Source organism: Ranitomeya variabilis, chromosome 2, assembly GCF_051348905.1.
Source record: "Ranitomeya variabilis isolate aRanVar5 chromosome 2, aRanVar5.hap1, whole genome shotgun sequence".
NCBI lineage: Eukaryota > Metazoa > Chordata > Amphibia > Anura > Dendrobatidae > Ranitomeya > Ranitomeya variabilis.
Window position 1 is genome coordinate 930,612,870 of NC_135233.1, and position 17,796 is coordinate 930,630,665.

Genomic DNA, 17,796 nt, shown 5'->3' on the forward strand with positions numbered 1-17,796 from the left:
GAGACCATGGTTAGGAGGACTATATAATGCAAAGCAATAGTATTTTAGTGTATAGAACTAGAAAGATCACAATTTCAAGTCAAGTGGAAACTAATAAAGTTAAAAGTAACAATTGTTTGTAAAAATATTAAAATAAAAGGAATAATAATAATTCAAATTACCCCCTTTCCTCCCCAATGAAAAAAAAAGTAAGAATAAAAAATGTACATATTCAGTATTGGTGGTGTCTGTGATAGCCTGATAGAAATTTAAAATTGTTTAGTGCATACGATAAAAGTTGAAAAACAAAAAAAAAATCAAAATTGCCATTTTTTTGTCACTTCAGCCACCAGGAAAAATGAAATAAAAAAAAATATATATAGCAGACATTCCAAAGTGATTCCACTGCTATAAACTAAAAACAAGCCTTCACACAGCTCCATACTCAGAAATTAAAAAAAAAAAAAAAGTTCTTGAAACCACTGAAACAGTAAAAGTAAAAACAAAACAAAACAAAACAAAAAAGACTATAAATGTTTGGTATTGTTGTAACCACACTGACTTGAAGAATCATGTTCCCAGGTTATCCATACTGCACACTTCTTGCTGTAAAAATGAAACCCCAAGACAAGAAAACTATAGGGGGTTACTATTTTACAGTTTTTATCATTTCTCTATACACTATATGGTAAAAGGGATGAAAAAAAATGAAAAGAGCAAAAAAATTGGCAGTGTCCGATTGGGGGTTAAACTAGTGATGTATGTAATATTCATCTTTCAGGATGCTAAACACAACACAAACGTTACATGATAATAATTACTATAACTGTGGCAGTGTCATCACACAGGGTAATGTGACATTACTGTTTTCATACTGCCTCCATATCACCAAGAACCAGGGCCGGACTGGCCATCTGGCAAATGCCAGAAGGGCCTGTCTGGTCGTGGGCTGCCTTGTCTGCTACATTGTTAACAGAATCGGTGTTCTCAAGACATCCATACTGTTAGGAGTTGTGATGGAGGCATTAGAAATACTGGTCTTGTAGTAAATCTTGCTTTCCTCCACGCAGGGTAATAATAGCTTTGGGATAGGGAAAGCATGGGCCTGTGTCATTTCAAATGCCAGAGCTGAATTTCAACCCCAGTCCGTACCGGCCGAGAACTAATAGTATAATGCAAGTTATCCCAGGCAAAGTTTCAATAAAAGTTCAACACTAATATTAGACACCTGTACTAAAAAGATAACCAGTACACCCGGCTGCCATGGAGCACAACTAGATTTCTAGGTACTGTACGGTGTTCTCCTTGCACATGTTTAGAAGGGGCTTTACATGGATTTATCCAACAGACGATCTTGCATGCGAGTCCAAAACCCCTACAGTACACTGCTTAAACTCTTCTATCAACACGCTCAATCCACGTTATACTTAGAACACATCTTCCACTTACTTCTAAGGTTACCGTGAGGCCACGGTGACCTCCCGCCAGGCTTTGGTATATTTACTCCTTTCTACACCATCGTCATCCTCTATTCCAATTAAAGTGTCTGCATTTCAGCACAGTCCGGGCTACAAGTTACAATATCAGGTTTCCACCATTTATCAGGTAAAACAACAACATCATGTTCATAAACAGCAGATACTGACAATGAAGAGCTCGTCCTGATCCATTACACCAATGTAGAAGTCGCAGTGAATCTGGGCACAATATATTTAGAAAAGATACTTTTTCTTTACAGGGCATCTGTGACTTGTGCTAGAATACTAAAAAATGAGCGGGGATAGTGCTCCAATGGCTGATAAATCCAAAGGTGAGGGGTGTAGCACTTGGGAGTAGAGGCGGTGAGGAGCAGCACCCAACAATATCCTCGGTACAATAGAGCCAGGAGAAATAAAAACATAGAAAGTTGTGTTGGTGCGCTGCCAATGGAGTTGGGGAGGATGCGGTAATTAAAATTAAATACCTTTTACTTAGGGTTTGAAAAAAAAATAAAAAATCACAAACTGGTTTTCGGCTCCGGATCGGGGTCTTGATCAAATGTGTGTCATGATCCAGGTCGGGGTTTGCTTCTTGCTTTTCTTTCCCGGCCTGGTTATGGTGGGGTTAACCTTTCCCGCCTCTCTTTGGTTCGTGGGTGGCTATCTATTGGTGCCATTTCTGGTAGCATTTGTCAGTGATAGTTCCAGTCTCTGGCTTGAGCAACTGACCCATATACCCTAGGGATCCTTCTGCCTCTGACTACTCTTATTTGTGCCTCACCCGTTCCCCATCCCTGTCTTAGTGTGTTTGATGGTTCCCTACAGTGTATGACTCGGCTTGAATTATGAACCCCGCCTCCTGCTTTCCATCTCTGTTACTATGTTTCTCGTCTGGCTTTGACTCTTTGGCTCATACACCGAACAAGTCTTCTGTCTCACGTTTTGGATCCCATCTGGTTCCGATTTCTGGCTAGTCTCTGACCACATGCATTGCTGTGACCTCTGGTACTTCATCTTCCTGTTTGTTGCTGACCAGCCTGTCTGATGTCTTTGCTGCCTCCTAGTGGCACTCCACTCTTTACACTTTGGTGCTGCACAGTGAGTGCTACCTTATTCCCCTTACCTATGCCCCCTGGTGGAGGTTGCGTGCACTGCCTTGCAGTTGCATTACAGTGTGATGTGGTGGGTGCACAAAGCGCTGTTTATATTCACATTTAGGCAGAAATGACAGTGAGACATTTTTGAACATAAAAAATGTCTAATACTAACATAAAAGTAACAAATATAACATGATGAAGTAATAAATAAATACTACAAAATTATGTAAGTTCAAAATACAAAGAAAAGCGGAATATGTAACACTGCGCTAAGCTCAGTAGAAATGAGCAGTTAATAGGCAATTAATGAATTAATCTGACATTTTCATCAATTTGGCGCATCTTATGACAGTTGACATTTTTGTAAAACTAGTATGAGATTTTTTTTTTCCTTTCATATGAAAAAGTGACCTTTTTTACTTGCTTGCTAGATCCAATCTTATCCATTTTTGGTCTGTTTGTCCATTTCTACCATCAGTGTGGCGCGCAATCTTCCTTCTGCTATCCATTAAAGAGTAGAAACAAAGATCACACAGGCATGGCATCTATATGCTGTCCGGTTCCATCATGGACACATTTATTGGAATGGGCAAGTTTGATCTGTAATTCTGATCAAAAACAACCATGTCTCTGCTTTCTTATCCACCGTGCAGTCTGCAAAAAACGCACAGAGATGTGAATAGCCTCATAGACTCTAAAGGGTTAAGGTCTAACCGTGAAAACCATGCACCAGAATAAAGCGCCATGTTGAGATTAATTTTTTAAAAACTGATGTGTATGGATCATACAAACACTGGATCAGTGCGCTTTCCAAAAAAGCACAAACTAAAAAGACAGCACACCGACATTTACACTGCTCGTGTGAATGTAGCCTTATAATGTTTATGCACCAATTTTGACCCTTTATAATGGGGCACTCAGCTGTCCTTCTAGGATTACTGGTCCAGTCCAACGATGGCCAAATTAACTTTTCTTTCTTCTTAACATGTGTACATGCAACAATTTATTTTCTTACAATAAAGATTACTTTTTTTATAAGGGGTTGTTCAGCCAGACAAAAAATAGAAAAAAAACCCAGCAAACTGATTACACGTATTGGTATTCACTTCTGGGCTCGTTCTGACAGAACGGCAGCTTCTCCGTTTTTGAATGTTGACCATAAGAAGTCACATACATGAAGGGGACTGGCTGACGACTAGCTTAGCTATCACAATGAGCCGGATCGGATAGCCCACCCCTCTCACACACAGGACTGGTCAGGTGCCATCACAGGAGGGAGTGGAGCTCTATGTCAGAATAAACCCTAAAGCGAAACAGGCACTAAATTGAGAACATTGGGATAATTACCATAAAATTGAAAACATATCAATAGGTTTATAGGGGTTGTCCAGCACCGCTCCCACATTGGATGGGTGCTTACAGTGAGCTCTTCGGGTGTTATAGTGAGCAGTGAGGAATACCTTTAATTTGCATTTCAACACAAGTATCTAAGTTTTCATGTGACTAGACGACACATTCAATGCAGGCCGATCCAAGTTTTATATTTTTGAAATATGGAAGGACATTGTTCCTATTTCATATTCTGATATCTTCTCAAAAAATAAAGGGAACACTTAACACAATGTAATTCCATGTCAATCACACTTCTGTGATATCAACCTGTCCAGTTATGAAGCAACACAGATTGGGAATCAATTTCTCCTGCTGTTGTGCAAATGGAACAGACAACAGGTAGAAATTATAGGCAATTATCAAGACAACCTCTATAAAGGAGTAGTTCTGCAGGGGGTGACCACAGACCATTTCTCTGTTCTCATCCTTTTTGGCTGTTTTGGTCACTCTTACATTTTGTCATTGCTCACACCCCTAGAGGTACTGTACAGTAGCATGAGGCGGTATCTACAACCTACAGAAGTTGCTCAGGAAGTGAAGCTCATCCAGGATGGCACATCAATGCGAGCTGTGGCAAGAAGGGTAGCTGTGTCTGTCAGCACAGTGTCCAGAGGATGAAGCAGATACCAGGAGACATACCAGTACATCAGGAGGCGGGGGCCGTAGGAGGGCAAAAACCCAGCAGCAGAAACGCTATCTCCTCCTTTGTGCAAGGAGGAACAGGAGGAGCAGTGCCAGAGCCCTACAAAATGACCTCCAGCAAGCCACTAACATCCATGTGTCTTCTAAAACTGTCAGAAACAGACTTCCTGAGGGTGGTCTGAGTGCCCGACGTCCACAAGTGGATGTTGTGCTGACAGCCCAACACTGTGCAGGGCGATTGGCATTTGCCAGAAAACACCAAGATTGGCAGATTCAATATTGGCACCCTGTGCTCTTCATGGAAAAGAGCAGGTTCACACTGTGCACATGTGACAGACGTGACAGTCTGGAGACGCCGTGGAGAGCGATCTGCTGTCTGCAACAGCCTGCAGCATGACCGGTTTGGCAGTGGGTCAGTAATGATGTGGGGAAGCATTTGGAGGGCTGCACAGCCCTCCATGTGCTCGCCAGAAGTAGCCTGACTGCCATTAGGTACCAGGAGGAGATCCTCTGACCCATTGTGAGACCATATGCAGGTGCACTGGGTTACTTCTGATGCATGACAATGCTAGGCCTCATGTGGCTGGAGTGTGTTAGAAGTTCCTGCATGATGAAGGCATTGATGCTATGGACTGGCCCACACATTCCCCAGACCTTAATTCAATCGAGCACATCAGGGATATAATTTCTCATTCCATCCACCTATGCCACGTTGCACCACAGACTGTCCTGGAGAAGACTGATGCTTTAAGCCAGGCCTGGGAGGAGATCTCAGGGGAAGATCCGCTGCCTCATCAGGAGCATGCCCAGGCGTCGTAGGGAGGTCATACAGGCACGTGAAGGCCACACACACTACTGAGCATCATTTCCTTATCTTGAGGCATTTCCACTGAAGTTGGATCAGCCTGTAATTTGATTTTCCACTTTGATATTGAGCATCCAAAATGAAATTATAATTATATAGCTGAGCTGGAGCAATTCGGCAGAATGAATAACAGTTATTTTAGTTCAGAACTCGGAGGCTTACATGTATAATATGTAATAATAGAAGGCCTTTATTATATGAATACATACTTAAATAATAATAGTAATAATATTTTTTATATTAGGGATGAGTGAATTGATTCTCAGGATCTTGGTCCAGCGACCACATCAGTAGTTTGTGGCTGCCAGACAGGAGCCCTGTAAATCTTCTCCTATGTGATTTGATTTATAGCGCCTTCTTTGATAAGTAGCTCGGTGCAACATCACAATGACATTATGATGGGATTACTCATCAGGCACCAGGGACTCAAACTTGTAAGAGGAGAGTCACACGGCTTCCACAGGCTACTGACAAGGTCGCTGGACGAGGCTGCTGTGAACAATTCACACATCTCACATTATTAATATGTTATAGAAAAAATGAATGGGGCGAGCGGCACAACATTATATAGACTGATGCAGAGTGAATCAAATCCTGCGCCAGCTCCTTCTGGCAGCGCCTCCACTTTAGGCACTCATATTTATGCAGTTCAAGGAACACGTACTGAAACCTCATGCAAAAGCCTATAATACCATTATATGTTAAGGATATATTCACGTGCATATATTATTGGGGGGGGGGGGGGGGGGGGGGGGGAGTAGAATCATAGCGAATACACTGTCTGCAGAACACTGGATTGGTGGCACTGATGGAAACATCTCCTGGGGCAGAAAAAAACTACAATGCAAAATCAAGTGTACAGCTCTGGGAAAAATTAAGAGACCACTGCAAAATGTTCAGTTTGTCTGATTTTTCTCTTTATAGGTATATTTTTGAGTAAAATGTAACTTGTAATTTTATTCCATAAACTACTGACAACATGTCTCCAAATTTCCAAGCAATAATTTTTGTATTTTTTTTTTCTGACAAAGAAAAATGGTCAAAATTTAAAAAAAACCCAATGCTTTCAGACCTCAAATAACGGAAAGAAAACAAGTTCATAATCATTTAGAAACAACAATACTAATGTTTTAACTCAGCAAGAGTTCAGAAATCAATATTTTGTGGAACAACCATGATTTTTAATCACAGCTTTCATGCATCTTGGCATGCTTTCCACCAGTCTTTCACACTGCTCCTGGCGCAAAAATGTAAGCAGTTCTTCTTTGTTTGATGGCCTGTGACTAACCATCATCCTCTTGATTACATTCCAGAGGCTTTCAATGGGGTTCAGGTCTGGAGATTGGGCTGCCCATGACAGGGTTTTGATGTGGTGGTCTCTTAATTTTTGCCAGAGCTGTATCTTGGAGAGGACCTGCCACCAGGTCAAAACTGAAGAGTTTTTATTCTCATTTTATTCCTGTAGTTCCCAAGTTCCCATGAGTATTTTTTAAATTCGCCATATCGATCCAGAGATCCGGACCTTTTTATGTAGTGCTAATTTTATGGACTTTACCGGGGGGGGGGGGGGTTAAATAACATAAAAATTAGTCCTAAATAAATAAAAAAAAAGGAATAATCAGGAGCACAATGGGAATAAAATAGGAGCAGAAACTGGCCACTTTTGACCTGGTGGTGACCTCCGCTGCCCAAATTGAGGCGGCATGGATCTGATTCTGACTGCACGATTGCAGTTAGGTGGATGTTTGTCTGAAACACCTCAGCGCCAGAACGTTTCAGAGGAAAACAAACTTTGATGATCCAAAGGGAGAGGCCTGACTAGTCCGCTGCCGCCCCTGGACGGCCTCTCCCCGCCCCGCTTTGGCTGATTGATGGGCCTCTCCCTCCCAATATTTACACTCATGAGACCCGTCTATCTACAGCGATGGGGGGCAGTCGGCCACTGGCAACGCTGAACTAGTCGGGTCTCCCCCTGTGGCCCCTGGCCGGCTCTTTACACTGCAGAGAACACACCTGCCTGCGATCGTGCACCAAGGCCCCGATTCTCTGGATTTATCATCTTATTTTTTAAGTTCTCATCATTTACAATATATCTGTTTGCTGCCGGTGAATGAGAATATTGGTTTCATTTAGAGGCGACAGATCTGTACAACCCTAGACGCAGAGCCGCTTTTTAGTCACTCTCGGCAATGCTCTGTGAGCTAAACCCCTCAACAGGGGTCTCAATGTATCACCAGTCCAGGCTGGTGGGCTCACAGAGCATTGGCCAGACGTCACAGCGGAGAGTGGATGATATGGAGAATGGCCGCCTGTCACACACCCAGGACAGCGCTGCAGTGACCGCGCACCCATCTGATATCAGCGTGGGCTACTCCAGTCCTGAGCACTACAATGGCGGAGCGGCCCCATAGAAATAGGGAGCGTGTCCCCCCACCTTATGTTGGAAACAGTCAGCATGTTCGCCCCCCTCCTGTATCGCAGGGAGACACACAGACATTTCTCTCAGATCAGAGCTCAGTCCCAGCTGTGAGATCTGCACTGGACAGAAGGAAAAGCCACCCTGACCCTGACAGAGTTCAGCTCTGAAGCCCGCAGGCAGGTGAATGCAGCTCTGGGAAGTTCTGTGTCCATAGATGAATTCTGTAGGTAGAGGTCACCATGGTGCTGACAGGAGGACATGCACTCCCCCGGGGGCCTCCAGTCTCACTACAGTGTGACCTATGTACACTGCACACTACAGGGCATGCTGGGACTAGTAGTTGTACATCATGCACTCACAGTCTGTTATAACCCAGCACCTGCTGAGCTTTGTAGTTCCCCTGCTCACTGGCCATGGATCACGTCCGTTACAACCACTGCGCCCGCGATGCCGACTGTCAGTAGAGGGTACAAGGGGGGAAACACCGAGGAGTCTCCTGCACATGACAAAAAAGGAACTCACGAGAAAAACGGATCATCCTCGAAGTCTCTGAGCAGGCTCCCGAACATCGTGCCCCGCGGCCGCCGACACCGAGTCCAGCTGAGCTCAGCGCTGAACTGAGCGGACGAGCCGGTGACACAGGAATATAAAGCAGCACGTCAGGTGACCCGCAGCGACGCCTCTGATTGGCTCGACGTCCGCAGAAAGCTCTGGCGATGGAGAGGCCTCTTGTCTCCATGGTAACCACTGTCAACAGTGTCACTGCCAAGTGGCCGGGGATGGAAATAACTAGAGCTTAATTACATGTTGTCTATGTGATGCACGTGTATAGGGCCAGCAGCCACCACACAGACACATGAGAAATCCTGCACACACATCACAAGTAGTAATACTGCGTGTCATCTGAAGGATGCAAATCACTGTCCCTGCCCTGGCCATAATCAATTTCTGTACATGAAGGCAGAGGCCTAGCTACAGGATCTGACTTCTCACATTTCCAGCACCGTCCCCATCTGTTCCCAACCTGCACAAACTCCCCATCCTGCTGCACCCCACTACTGAGCCACTGCCATATGAATCCCTATTACTGGCCTTCTTAGTGCCCCACATAATAATGCCCACCACTGTGCCCCTTACAGAGCTTCCTTTGTGCCTTTTAGATGGTAAAATTGTGCCCTAGAAAATATAAATGCCCTGGGCAAATGCCCTAGAAAACAGTGGCCAATTTGCCCAGTAGAAAGTAATAATGCCCCCAGTGTGCCCATTTGACAGTCACAATAACAAGTGCCCCTATAACAATTATGCTTAATATAGTTCCCCTATACACAGCATGATGCCCCCCACAGCCCTCACATTCAAAACATAATGGACCCACAGCTAAATATACATCGTTTGATGGGCCCCACAGTAGCCCCCTAGTGAATGATGGCCCCCAGTAGACACTCCACACTGTATGATGGCCTTCAGTAACCCCCACGCTGTATGAAGACCCTCAGTAGCCTCCCCCATAATGAATGATGGCTCCTAGAAGTACCCTCACACTGAATGATGGCCCCCAGTAGTCCCCTCACACTAAAAGATGAATCTAAGTATTCTCCCACATTATATGATGGCCTAATACAGTTTAGAGCGGCAACCGCTCTGGGTGGGCTCCTCTGAGTGATGGATACAGGGTGACTGCACCCACCCCCCTGCATGTAGGAAATACCATGAGTGGTGCAAAAGTATTGCATATAGATAGATACAGGAGGGGACACAGATGATAGAGGGCCTCTGTGCAAGAACAGTATACGAGTCCTGTGCAGCTCGTCATAATGCACAATTCCAACATGCTTTGGAGGTAGAAATGAGCCCCTTTACCTCTTAAGCCCCCAGCACCAATAGTATGTCAGCCCCTAGACAGAGAGAGATGAGAAATTGATTGACAGACTGGTAAACAGACAGAGATAGATAGATAGATAGATAGATAGATAGATAGATAGATAGATAGATAGATAGATAGATAGAGAAAAAGAAAACAAAAAGCAACACCAAAAGAAAACAAAGGGTGCAAAAAATCCTTCCAGGCATATACCAAACCTCATGCTATTGTCCAGAAAAATGAAGGCAGCACTCCAATAGAAAAAATAAAAGTGGTTTATTGGCCGATGTGCGACGTTTCATTCCAGGATGTGGACCTTTCTCAAACTGCTTGAGAAAGGTCCACATCCTGGACTGAAACGTCGCACATGGGCCAATAAACCACTTTTATTTTTTCTATTGGAGTGCTGCCTTCATTTTTCTGGACAATAGATAGATAGATAGATAGATAGATAGATAGATAGATAGATAGATAGATAGATAACTTTTTCTCCACTCATAGTTAGTGGTTGGGTGAAGCCATTTATTGTCAAACTACTGTGCTTTCTCTTTTTAAATCATGATGACAACCCAAAACATCCAAATGACCCTGATCAAAAGTTCACATACCCTGGTGATTTTGGCCTGATAACATGCACAGAAGTTGATATAAATGGGTTTGAATGGTTACTAAAGGTAACATCCTCACCTGTTACCTGTTTGCTTGAAATCAGTGTGTGTGCATAAAAGTGGAGTGTGATTCTGGGATCCAGACAGACTCTTGCATCTTTCATCCAGCCACTGATGTTTCTGGATTTTGAGTCATGGGGAAAAAAAAATTGTGAATGGATCTATGGGAAAAGGTAGTTAAGCTGTATAAAACAGGAAAGGGATGCAAAAAAGATATCCAAGGAATTGATAATGCCAGTCAGCAGTGTTCAAACTGTGATTAACAAATGGAAAATCAGGGGCTCTGTAAAAACAAAACTACAGTCAGGTAGACCAACAAAAATGTCATCCACAACTGCCAGGAAAATTGTTTGGGATGCAAAGAAAAACCCACAAATAACATCAGCTGAAATACAGGACTCTCTGAAAACTAGCGGTGTGGCTGTTTCAAGATGCACAATAAGGAGGCAGAAGAAACCCATTACTGTGCAAATGCCACAAAGTATCTCGCCTAAAAATACACAAAACAGCACAGAGACAAGCCTCAACACTTCTGGAACAAGGTAATTTGGAATGATGAGAACAAAACTTTTTGGCCACAACCATAAATATTACATTTGGAGAGAGGTCAGCAAGGCCTATGATGAATCGAACACCATTCCTACTGTAAAGCACGAAGGTGGATCGCTGATGTTTTGGGGCTGTGTGAGCTACAAAGGCACAGGAAACTTGGTCAAAGTTGAAGGAAAGATGAATGCAGCATGTTATCAGCAAATACTGGAGGCAAATTTGCCCTCATCAGCCCAGAAGCTGCGCATGGGACGTACTTGGACGTTCCAACATGACAAGGATCTAAAACACAAGGCGAAGTCAACCTGTCATTGGCTACAGCAGAACAAAGTGAAGGTTTTGTGGTTGCTTGATTTTCCCATTTTTTTCACTGTTCATTTACTCAGGAAACCAGCCTGAAGTCTCCATGCACCGCACCCCTATTCTGGGAATTTCTCAACCTGGTGAGCTAATGGTTGCTTCATTGTGTTTTTCTACTCAGTCTCCTGACCTCAATATCATTGAGCCACTCTGGGGAGAGCTCAAGCACGCAGTTCATGCTAGACAGCCCAGGAATTAACAGGAACTGGAGGCTTTTTGCCAAGAAGAGTGAGCAGCTTTACCATCTGAGAAAATAAAGAATCTCATCTATAACTACCACAAAATTCTTCAAGCTGTCATTGATGTTAGAGGGGGCAATACACAGTATTAAAAAATAGGGTATGTAAACTTTTGATCAGGGTCATTTGGATGTTTTGGGTTGCCATTATGATTTAAAAAGAAAAAACACAGTAGTTTGACAATAAATGGCTTCACCCAACCACTAACCATGAGTGGAGAAAAAGTTTTGGTGTTATCATTCATATCCTCTAAAAAAAGAAGGCCAAGAAAGCAAAAAGTATGTCAGGTGTAAGATTGCACTTACTGAGTGTATTGGGGGACACTCGCTTGGCACGGGATTCAAGCACACGGGCACGTTTTTTTCACACAAAAACAGTCTATTTGGTTTATTAAGGTATCATAAACCACATAAAGAGCAGTCCATTTACACACTGTACCAGGACATCACATCAAGTTTCAGATTCTTAGTCTGCGGCAACTAAACACGCTGGTCCTCTCCTGACCGGTTGCCGTGGGTTACCACACAGTTCATAGAACATCACAAGCACCAACAGTCTGTATATCTACCTGACGGGAGCTCCTGCTCCACCTGCTGACTCCTTGTGAGTCCTCTCTTCCGGGAAAGCTGCCTCACAGGGATCACCAACTTGCCTGGCCGGCACACCTTAGTCAGTCCAGACCCCCTCCCCGAAGGACAGTAGCTTCCCCAACACAGTAGCTGTCACTGGCTCTGCAGATCCCTGTCCTCACCTCGTGCTGTTCAGGGATCCGGTCCTACTCCAAGACCTCCCAACACACAAGCATGTGGCCTGTCCAGGTGCTATTCAGGACGTTAGTCCAACACCCCAGGCCACCAAGTCCAAAGCCCCACCACGTGCTGTTCAGGAATCCTACTCTCAGGACTTCCAACACGGGCTTACAGGACCTTGTACTTGGACCCTTCAGATCCAAACACTGGAACCACACAGGAACATGTGACCCACACCCTGGTCACATTATATACCTTTAAGAACTCCCCTGGGTGGGAGTGTGGGTGTGTGGCTAGTTTGTCTCGCCCATCACACATAACTAGCCCTGCCAGCCTCCCATGACTATTATACAACACTATAACTATAGGACTACAGGTCCCAGAACACCACATCGCTTCAGGCTGGCAGCACAGAGTCTTCTCCTCTTCGACACACGTATCGGCCATTCACAATACTGCTGGACTTTATCACATTACCACAGTCATGCCTGCGATTGCCATGCATTCCTATGGCCTCATTACGCCTCCGTGCGTATACTGGGGAGACCATGCAGCGCCCCCTACCTGTTACAGGGGTCACTGTATCACACAGGGTATGTAAACTTTTGAGCACAACTGTAGATATGTGGAAAGTTAATAGATACAACACACAGCATAAATGAGTACACCTCCTTTGAACAGTAAGATTATAATCTACAGCTCACGGAACCCAGAACAATTTCCAAAATTTTGACAACACTGAGTTCCATAGAAATTTTTTTAAACTTATATCATGAAAGTAAGGTTAAAGTGGTTGTCCACTAATTGGACAACCCCTTCTCAATTGCTGTGTTTCCCTCTTGTAAAATAATAAGACCTATACTCAACTGTGCAGCCGGCGACGTGCCAGTGGTGTCGGCATTGGCTCTCCCGGGGATCGTGTGACAGCCAATCACAGCTGGCTTCACTCTTCCCGCCTGCAGATGAAACACATTCATTCAGAGGAAGTGAGAGATCTGCAGTTTTCACTTCCGCCAAACGTATGTAATTCGTCCAAAAGCGGGAAGAGTGAAGCAGCCGCTGACTGGCCGCAGGGATCGCATGACAGCAATGCCGACCGGCACCGGAGGGGAGTATGGGTGTCACTATTTTAAAAGGGAGAAACATAAGGACTGAAAAGGGGTTTTTCTGAGTAGTGGACAACCCCTTTAATAATAACTTTCATTATAAAATAGACCCAACATCAAAATCTACCTGAACAATTTGACCACATATTGCAACATGTATCTTTTTCCATTCTTCAGGAACAACCTCTTTTAGAGCCTGGATGTTAGATGGAGATTGACGCTCAACTTGTCTCTTCAGAATTCCCCATACAGAGCCTTGAAAAACTATTCTTGCCCTGTGAACTTTTCCACATTTTTTCACATTAAAGTTTGTGAATGTAATTTGGATTTTATGTGATATGCTAACACATAGTAGCAAGTATTTGTGAAGGAAATGATACATAGTTTTCTTACTATTTAAAAAATGTAAATGTGAAAATTGTGAGTTGAGTTTGTATTTAGCTCCAGGGTCGCCATCAGGGCATTACTGCCCTTACTGCTGTATGGGGCCTGGTGGGCAGAAGGAAAGAGGAGGGCCCAGAAATGCTGGCTGCTCGGGCCACTCCCCTCTTTGCTTCAGCTCACCGGGAACCAGGGGCAAGGGGGCCGGTCACCGTCACTTACCAACAGTGACGCTGCTTTACTTTTCACAACTATGTGCATCTCGCATCTCCTGTCTTCTTCACAGCTGCGCCTCCTCCCGACTCGTCCTGTCCGGCACCTCTTAGGCTACGTTCACATTAGCAGTGTGCGGCGCAGCGTCGGCGACGCAACGCACAACGCAGCGTTTTGTGACGCATGCGTTCATTTTTTGCATGATTTTTGGCGCAGAAAAAACTGCATCATGCAGCGTCCTCTGCGCCCTGACAGTTGCGCCAAAATGACGCATGCGTCACAAAACGCAAGACAACGCATGTCCATGCGCCCCCCATGTTAAATATAGGAGCGCATGACGCATGCGTCGCCGCAGCTGCGCCCGACGCTGCGCCGCACAACGCTAATGTGAACATAGCCTTATATTGCCTACTTCTCCCTGCACTGCACACACTTCCAGCCTGTGCAGAACGGCGGCTGCACACTCAAGGCTGGAAGGAAGCTGCAGCTGTGCAGGACCTCAATCACCCCCTGAACAGGAGGCAAAGAACGGTCTGAATGTGGATTGTTTAGCAGAGTAAAAAGGGGAGGCAGGGCCTGCAGTCAGAGATCAGAAGCAGAAATTTACTGCCTGTGACCCCCGGAGCTTTGTGCTGTGTGATCGGTGCAGGTTTCTCATCCACACACAGCACCGACCAGAGAGCTCCGAACTCCGGAACACTGTCATTAATCACTAGCTGTATTCTCTGACAGGGGACTCCGGTCATCACTGCTGTAACAAATCCAGGCTGGGACTGACCCCTGAGCCCATCCCCCAGTGAAGACTTTATTCACATATACTGAACCTGTTGCATTTAACGCACATGTACAATAAATAGACACATATAAGGGTATGTTTCCACTGTCAGTAAACCCTGCGGATTGGACGCTGCATACAGCCGCAGCGTCCAGATGTTACAGTATAGTGGATGGGATTTTATGAAATCCCATCTCCACTATGCGTGCACGGACACCCGCGACTTCCCTGTGTATACGCACATGCGGCACGTCTTTCTAGGCTGCAGCATGTCTATTGATCTTGTGGAGACGCTAAATATCACCGTCCTATGTATTGGATGTGGTGATTCCGCACGGTTCAATGAACACATGCGGAATCACAGCGCGTACAAAAGCCGGCAGCGCTTTGGACACAATGGACATGTGCTCCATCCAAAGCGCTGCCAATCCGGACTGTGGAAACATACCCTTATACATAAATGTATAGTATATCACATATGCAGTAGACACATGTGTTTATTACACATGGGTATATTCTATATGTGTTTATTATACTGTATATAGTTTTTCTACTTATACTGTATATAGATATGCACTGTGAGTGTACTTCATACTGTATATTGCTATACTCTGATGCAGCTACATCATTTTTGCCTACTACTAGTTTTGAAAAATCTCCCCAGAGTGTATAAGCCCTTAATGAAATATGACATACTGGGTACGTCATATGTTGTCTTCCTGCCTTGAAGCAGGCTCACAAGCAGATCTCACATCTTTCCTGGCAAATGATGGCAGTGATATTCAGCCATCATCTGTCACTAACAGCCGCTGTTCACTTGTTAAACACCGCTGTGGATCTGTGACTGCAGTATTTACAGTGTGTCGGCACGGGAGAGTGTTGATCAATGCGCCCATTGGCACCCTTGTGACATGATCGTGGGGAGCTGATGGGTTGCCATGATGGCCAGAGGCCTGTTGACAGCCTGTGCCTGTCATGACAAATTCCTGTGAAAACCAGCCTGTAGCTGACTTTCATAGGAGATTGTGATTTTTACAATATTCAGCAATACTGTAGCACTGCTAAATACAGCACAAGTAATCGGATTATTGCAGGTTCAAGCCCCCTAAGGGGACTAACAAATACAGAGAAAAGTAAAAGAAAAATACTTTGAAAAATATGAAAAAATGTTCAAATTACCCTCCTGTTCCCCGATTACAAAATAAAAAAAATACACATCTTTGGTATCACTACATTAGTAATGGCGTGGCATGGTGATAGTGTGGCGGTAATTCTACCTTGAATGTGGTATTATTCGGTCACTATGTGGTGATAATGTGGTCTGGTCACAGTGTGGCAGTATTTGTCCCTGGTATGTGATATTATTCGGTCACTCTGTGGTGGTTAAATGTGATCTGGTCATGGTGTGGCGGTGTTTGTCCCCTGTATGTGATATTATTCGGTCAGTATATGGTGGTTACATGTGGTCTAGTCATGGTGTGGCGGTATTTGTCCCCTGTATGTGATATTATTCAGTCACTATGTGGTGGTAATTTGTGGTTTGGTCACGGTGTGGCGGAATTTTTTCCTTTTATTTGGTATTATTTGTCTTGGTATAGGGGGCTGTGTTGTGTATTGAGGTCACTTGTTCTCTCTGATATCAATAAGGGGAAGATTCCTGATTTCCAATACAGCTGGAATACTTGGAAGTTTTACCCCTCCCTTTCCTGTGACTATTGCACAGTAGAAAAGATGCACTTACATTTGTTCTCCTGTAAAAACAAGTAATCACTAGGGTTGAGCGACTTTTATTTTTATAGGATCGGGTCGGGTTTCACGAAACCCAACTTTCTCAAAAGTCGGGTCGAGTGAAATCGGCCGATCCTATAAAAAAGTCGGGGTCGGGGTCGGCCGAAACACGAAACCCAATGCAGTGCAATGGGATACTATGGTTCCCAGGGTCTGAAGGAGAGGAAACTCTCCTTCAGGCCCTGGGATCCATATTTAAGTGTAAAATAAAGAATTAAAATAAAAAATATTGATATACTCACCCTCTGACGCGCCCTGGTAGTAATTGGCATCTTCCGTTCCTAAGAATGGCGCTTGAAAGACCTTTCGATGACGTCACGGCTTGTGATTGGTCGCGGCGGCCCACGTGACCGCTCAGCGACCAATCACAAGCCGTGACGTAATTCTCTCAGGTCCTAAATTCCTCATTCTAGGAATTTAGGCCATGAGAATTACGTCACGGCTTGTGATTGGTCGCTGAGCGGTCACGTGGGCCGCCGCGACCAATCAAAAGCCGTGACATCATCGAAAGGTCCTTCACGTGCTCATTCTTAAGAAGGAAGGCTGCCGGAAAGAAGCCGAGGGTGAGTATATTCCTATTAGGTATATACTCACCCTCGGACGCGCCCTGCTTCTTTCCGGTAGCCTTCCTTCTTAAGAATGAGCGCGTGAAGGACCTTTCGATGACGTCACGGCTTGTGATTGGTCGCGGCAGCCCACGTGACCGCTCAGCGACCAATCACAAGCCGTGACGTAATTCTCATGTCCTAAATTCCTAGAATGAGGAATTTAGGACCTGAGAGAATTACGTCACGGCTTGTGATTGGTCGCTGAGCGGTCACGTGGGCCGCCGCGACCAATCACAAGCCGTGACGTCATCGAAAGGTCTTTCAAGCGCCATTCTTAGGAACGGAAGATGCCGGTTACCAGCGGCGATGTCCAGGCTGCGTCGGAGAGGTGAGTATATCAATATTTTTTATTTTAATTCTTTATTTTACACTTAAATGTGGATTCCGATACCGATTTCCGATATCGCAAACATATCGGAACTCGGTATCGGAATTCCGATACCAGATTCAGAAGATCGCCGACCTCATGGCCGACCCCACACAGGGGTCGGGTCGGGTTTCATGAAACCCGACTTTGCCAAAAGTCGGCGACTTCTGAAAATGGCCGACCCGTTTCGCTCAACCCTAGTAATCACCTATCCTAAGGCCACGTTCATACGTTCAGTAATTGGTCAGTATTATACATCA

The 17,796-nt window shown here is 44.7% G+C and overlaps 1 protein-coding gene across 5 annotated transcripts in view; it reads right to left on the reverse strand.

Moving 5' to 3' along the window:
• Nucleotides 1-8,551, reverse strand: part of MLF1 (myeloid leukemia factor 1) — a 59,781-nt gene extending 51,230 nt beyond the window's left edge. For 2 of the 5 annotated variants that reach the window (XM_077290680.1, XM_077290679.1), the window contains exon 1: nt 8,395-8,551. In XM_077290680.1, coding sequence (XP_077146795.1) covers nt 8,395-8,441 — 47 coding nt within the window. In that variant the 5' untranslated portion in view covers nt 8,442-8,551. Of the gene's footprint in view, nt 1-8,231; nt 8,346-8,394 lie in introns of those variants that run through there. The other 3 variants (XM_077290676.1, XM_077290677.1, XM_077290678.1) reach the window with 3 other exon arrangements.
• Between the last annotated feature and the right edge of the window lie 9,245 nt (nt 8,552-17,796).